The following is a 5,674-nucleotide window of genomic DNA, read 5'->3' on the forward strand; positions in this document are numbered from 1 at the left end:
TCGCCGAAGGGCCCTGGTTTCGCCGAACGTAACCCCAAGAAGCACAAGAGACGAAGGGACCACTCAGATCCATCTCTATCATCGCCAATAGTCAATAGCAGACAAGACATGCAAGCTGAGGCGGAACTTCTTTCCCCAGATTCTACACAATGGAGGACTCCTTCAGATACACCAGTCCACGCCTCGTCGCATTCCGTGGTACCGGATTCCCTGGCCGTCGAGGACAACCTAGAAGACGCAGACATGGAATATGACAGGTCAGTACCCAATAACCCGGTAATCCTGATTTCAAAAGAAGAAAAAGAAAGAATCCGAAGACCTTGGCGTCGTTCTCTAATTATTAGAGTTTTGGGTAGAAAGGTGGGCTACTCTTACCTGCTCCAACGCTTGCAGAAGATGTGGAAACCAGAAGCATGTTTTGATTTAATCACTTTAGACCACGAATATCATATTGTTAGATTTGAATCACAGAGGGACTATGATTTCGCCAAATTTGAAGGCCCTTGGAGTGTTCTTGACCACTATGTGGTTGTCCAAGAATGGGTTCCGAATTTCTGTCCGAAGAAGAACAAGACTAAGAAGTTACTTGCATGGGTCAGATTTCCTACACTACCAGTAGAATACTTTGATGAACAATTCCTAAGGAAGATTGCAAGAAGAGTAGGTCGCCCTATCAAGATTGATACTACCACAAGTCTAATCTCCAAAGGCAGCTTTGCTCGGGTCTGCGTAGAGATAGATATTTCGAAACTTTTATTATCCAAATTCACCCTTGAGGAAGAAGTGTGGCCGGTAGAATATGAAGGACTGCATCTTGTGTGCTTTCAATGTGGTCTCTATGGCCATAAAGAAAATCAATGTGGCACTGGTACTGCTCAAAACGCGCATGACCAAACTGTAAACAATGATATTAAGGAGCAAGGCTTACCCGAACAAAGGAATGACTACTCTACGAACTACGGACCATGGATGCTTGTCACAAGGAAAGATCGAAGAGGTCCACGGAGGGGTGATAATCGAGCAACTGCCGGTGGACAACCAGCCGGGGGAAGAACGGGTGGTAACAGCAGGAATAATCAATCACGCTATGGGCCTCTGGCAGACCAAGAAACAGAAGGCGAGGAACACCCCATCGAAGGTCATCAATCTAGCCCCATCAACCAGAACTCGGATGTCCCTTTATCAAGAATTCGAACAGATAGACGAAAGGGCAAAAGCCCTGTCATTTACCCTCAGAACCAAGCTCTTCCTGCGCAAAATGAAATAGGCCAGAACCAACCACAATCTTACACTGGACCGCTTCGACGAGGTGCGTTTAGAGGTAGAGGTGGTACACCAAGGAGGGCAGCAGCTGAAACCAGCATACCGTGGTTCGTGGATCCAATCAAGGCCGCCATATTACTGGCACAACAGTTTATCACATCGGCAATCAACATGAGTTTCCACCTCTTCAAGAGAATGAGGTTTCTCCTAGGAATGATCCTCTGGATATACCCTCAACTTCAGCTCTCCAGATTGATCATCATGTTGATGCAATGACTTCTGATGGCCCGGTGGGACCTGTCCCTATGCGCTCTTGAGCGTGATCCTTTCTCCTCTTTGTTTTTAATGTTTTGTCTAGTATGGAATTGTCAAGGTGCGGCTTCAAGAGCCTTTCGCCGCACGCTTAAGCTTTTAATTAGTGTACATAAACCTTCTTTTGTTTGTTTGTTAGAACCTAAGGTTTCAGGTTATCAAGCTGACAGGATTTGCTCCAGTTTTGGCTTTGATGATTTGATAAGAGTTGAAGCAGTAGGTTTCTCAGGAGGGATTTGGGTTTTCTGGAGGAACTCTGCCCAGGTAACCATTCTTGACACTCACCCACAATTTATTACCATGCAGGTAGACCCTACAACCACAAAATCTTGGTTGTTCTCTGTTGTGTATGGTAGCCCGAATGCACACCTTCGTAAAAAGTTGTTCGCGGATCTCACATCTGATAGCCATCACCCAGATATCCCCTGGTTAGTAGTAGGTGATTTCAACTCAGTGTTAAGCTCGGATGAAACCAGTAGCCCCGAAAACTTCTCCATAAATCGCAGCTCTGACTTCAAAAACTGGATTTTTCGCGAGGGTCTAATTGATTTAGGCTTCACCGGTTCAAAATTCACGTGGAAACGAGGAATTGATACCCCATCCTTCAAAGGGGCAAGGATAGATATGGAACTTGGTAACATAGCATGGAAGATTAGTTTCCCAAATTCGTTGGTCGAACATCTACCAATGATCAACTCGGATCACTCCCCAATTTTAGTCAATTCAGAATTTGTATCTCAGGCTTCTTCAACCAAGTCGTTCAGGTTCAATCTTGCCTGGTCCACTCACCCAAGCTTTCTAGATTGTGTTAAAAAAGCTTGGTGCAAAGGGGGCAACTTGGAATCTAACAAAGCTGCTTTGGCCAAATCCTTAGCAGCATGGAATAAAGGTACATTTGGCAACATTTTCCATAAGAAAAAAAGATTATTAGCTATAATAAATGGTGTGCAATGCTCCTTGGCTACTAGACCAAGGGCAGACTTGTTTAAGCTTGACAGAAAATTACGTATTGAACTTGAGGATGTCTTATACCAAGAAGAGCTCTTATGGTTCCAACGGTCGAGGGAGGAATGGATCGAATCAGGAGACCGCAATACTCATTTCTACCACACAGCCACTGCTACAAAAACGAATTCTGCTAGTCTTAAACATATTAAAGATGAAAATGGGCAGCACCTTACCTCCGACACTCAAATCAGAGATCACATCTTTAACTTCTTTGTCAACTCTTTTTCAGAAATTTGTCCTTTTGTCTCTTCGAATCTGCAGGGTTATTTTCCAGTGTTAAGTCAAGAGGAATGGGCTGCGATTAACGCTACGTTCCAACCGGAAGATGTCAAGCAAGCACTGTTCGAAATGAAACCAAACAAGGCCCCGGGACCGGATGGCTTCACTGCAGAATTCTACCAACTAACATGGAACCTTACTAGTGCCTGCTTAACCAATTTCGCTCTTAGCTTTTTTTGCAGATGGCATACTACCTGAAGCTTGCAACGACACCTTGATTACTCTCATACCCAAAGTCTCGTGCCCCGAATCTGTTAAACATCTTCGTCTTATAGGCCTTTCCAACTTATCATATAAGCTTCTCACCAAGTTAATGGTTATGAGACTGAAAGCAGCTTCTAAAAAGCTTATTGGACCCCATCAGACCAGTTTTGTACCGGAAAGACAAATCACCGACAACGTCATCGTATATCAAGAACTTCTCAACTCAATGAGGACCAAGAAAGGTCCTAGGGGTTAGATGTTACTTAAAGTCGACCTTGAGAAAGCCTATGATAGGCTAGCGTGGGGGTTCAAAGAAGATACACTTCAAGACATTGGTTTTAATTCTCAGTGGACCAGAAACATCATGGCATGCGTGACAACACCAAGACTAGCCATCAATTGCGGTGGAATACACTCTAACTGGTTCCACCCTGCTAGAGGAATCCGACAGGGAGATCCCATCTCACCACTTCTCTTTGCCTTATGCCTAGAAAAACTTATTCATGCTATTAATGTTTCTGTAAATGCAGGTCACTGGAAAGGCGTAATGACAACGCGAGATGGGCCTCTTATATCCCATCTCTTTTTCGCCGATGATATGGTACTATTCGACGAAGCCACGCTTGCACAAGCTTCAGAAATGAAAGCCTGCTTAGAAGCCTTTTGCACCAGCTCTGGTCTCAAAATGAATATCCAGAAATCTTCAGTTTTCTTCTCTAGGAATACTCTGCCTTCCCTCCAAGAATCTAGTACCAACCTTATTGGTATATCCAAGGTGGAAGACCCAGGCAAATACTTGGGGATGCCTTCCATCCATGGCAGATTAAAACAACAAGCTTTCTCAGGGATCCTCGAAAGAGTTCAATCCAGATTAGCCGGCTGGAAATCAAAAACGCTCTCCCTTGCTGGCCGACAGGTGTTAGCCCAATCTGTTCTTTCGGCAATTCCATACTATTCAATGCAATCTGTGCCTCTACCAGCTGGGATCATTGACTCCATTGAGAAACAGATTCGAGGATTCTTGTGGGGCAGCTCAGAAGGCTCAAGGAAAATTCATTTGATCAGTTGGGATGTCGTCACTCAAAGCAAACAATGTGGTGGTCCTGGCATTCGGAGATTAAGGGAAATGAACCAAGCGTTCTTAGCAAAACTTGGCTGGAGAATGCTACACGAAAAAGATAATCTGTGGGTTCGTTTGATGAGATCAAAATATTCAGTTAACAGCGACGATGTGTCACTTTGGCAATAAAAAAGAAACATGTCCCCCATCTGGAAAGGTATTCTTAGCTCCAAACATATCCTCCAGGATGGCATCAAGAGAGTAGTACACAATGGTATGAACACTCTTTTTTTGGATTGACAAATGGTTGGACAGTTTCCCTCTAAGACTTCGTCTTTTAGAAGCAATTCCCCTCCCCGAACTATACAGACCAGTTTCTAGTTACTGGGACCCCAATTTTGGGTGGCGATGGAACTAGTTCAATAGCTTACTTCCAGAAGATATTTTAGACCAATTGACGGCGGTAATAATCAGCAATGATCCAGAGGATAATGATTCGCTAGGATGGCGCCATGAACCCTCTGGTAAGTTTACCACTAGTTCTGCGTATGATGCTGCTTTGAGACCTCCTACTATGGCTAATGATGTCAAGTGGATGAGTATCTGGAAACTAAAAGTTCCCAATAAGATTTGTATTTTCATTTGGACTGCGATGCATGGAAAAATCTTGACTAACAGCAATAGATATAAGAGGTGCCTCTCTGAATGCGACAAATGCATCCGCTGTCCAACCAAGACGGAGGACACACAACATGTGCTTCGAGACTGTCCAGCAGCTAAGGAGGTTCTGGAAATTGTCCTCCCTTATCTTTCGATGGATCCAAACTTGCCTTTTGAAGATTGGATGACGATTGGCATCAGGAAAAGCGGTGGAAGCACCCATCCCTCTAACATATCAACCCTCTTCGCTACCACCTTATGGTGGATTTGGAGGTGGAGGAACGACGCAGTCTTCAACAACCAGGAGAAATCACTGTCCTACAAAGTTGAATGGATCCAAACACAAGCCGAAGAAACGCCTAAAGCATTTAGGAAAACCAGAACTCCCCTCCTAAGTTCATGGTCTAAACTCTGTTGGACGAAACCCCCAGCTGGAATTATTAAAATTAACATTGATGCCTCTGTCGATCTCATGACTAGCAGAGCAGGCTGCGGAGGAGTCGCTAGAGACGATTCAGGTTCTTGGTTGGCCGGTTTCACATACAACATCGGTATATGCTCTCCATTGGTAGCTGAGGCTTGGGCTCTACTAAAGGGCATACAACTGGCAAAACACCTAGACTTCAGGGATGTGATATTCGAAACTGATTCAAAGGAGATCTCTGAAAGTGTCGCTCGGAATCAATAATCTAACAGCGTTATTCAGAACCTTGTAGCGGCTTGCATCCGTGAGTCAAGAACCTTTCATACTTGGCGTGTACTCCCAATCCTCCGTGAACAGAATTCCCTAGCGGATGCACTGGCAACTAATGCCAAGACCCTTCCAAAAGGCATCCACATCTTCAACAGTCCGCCAGATGAGTTCTTAGGCATCCTACAAGATGATAT

The 5,674-nt window shown here is 44.5% G+C and overlaps 1 protein-coding gene across 1 annotated transcript; it reads left to right on the forward strand.

Annotated features, from left to right (window-relative positions):
* The first annotated feature begins 1,875 nt into the window (after positions 1–1,875).
* LOC109191482 lies at positions 1,876–5,474 on the forward strand. Its single transcript, XM_019342142.1, has 4 exons — positions 1,876–2,845; positions 3,045–3,317; positions 3,597–4,255; positions 4,545–5,474. Exons 1-4 carry the CDS (start codon positions 1,876–1,878, stop codon positions 5,472–5,474), a joined length of 2,832 nt encoding a protein of 943 aa, XP_019197687.1.
* The last annotated feature ends 200 nt before the right edge of the window (positions 5,475–5,674 follow it).

The sequence above is a fragment of the Ipomoea nil genome, unplaced genomic scaffold (assembly GCF_001879475.1).
Source record: "Ipomoea nil cultivar Tokyo-kokei standard unplaced genomic scaffold, Asagao_1.1 scaffold1652, whole genome shotgun sequence".
Taxonomy (NCBI): Eukaryota; Viridiplantae; Streptophyta; class Magnoliopsida; order Solanales; family Convolvulaceae; genus Ipomoea; species Ipomoea nil.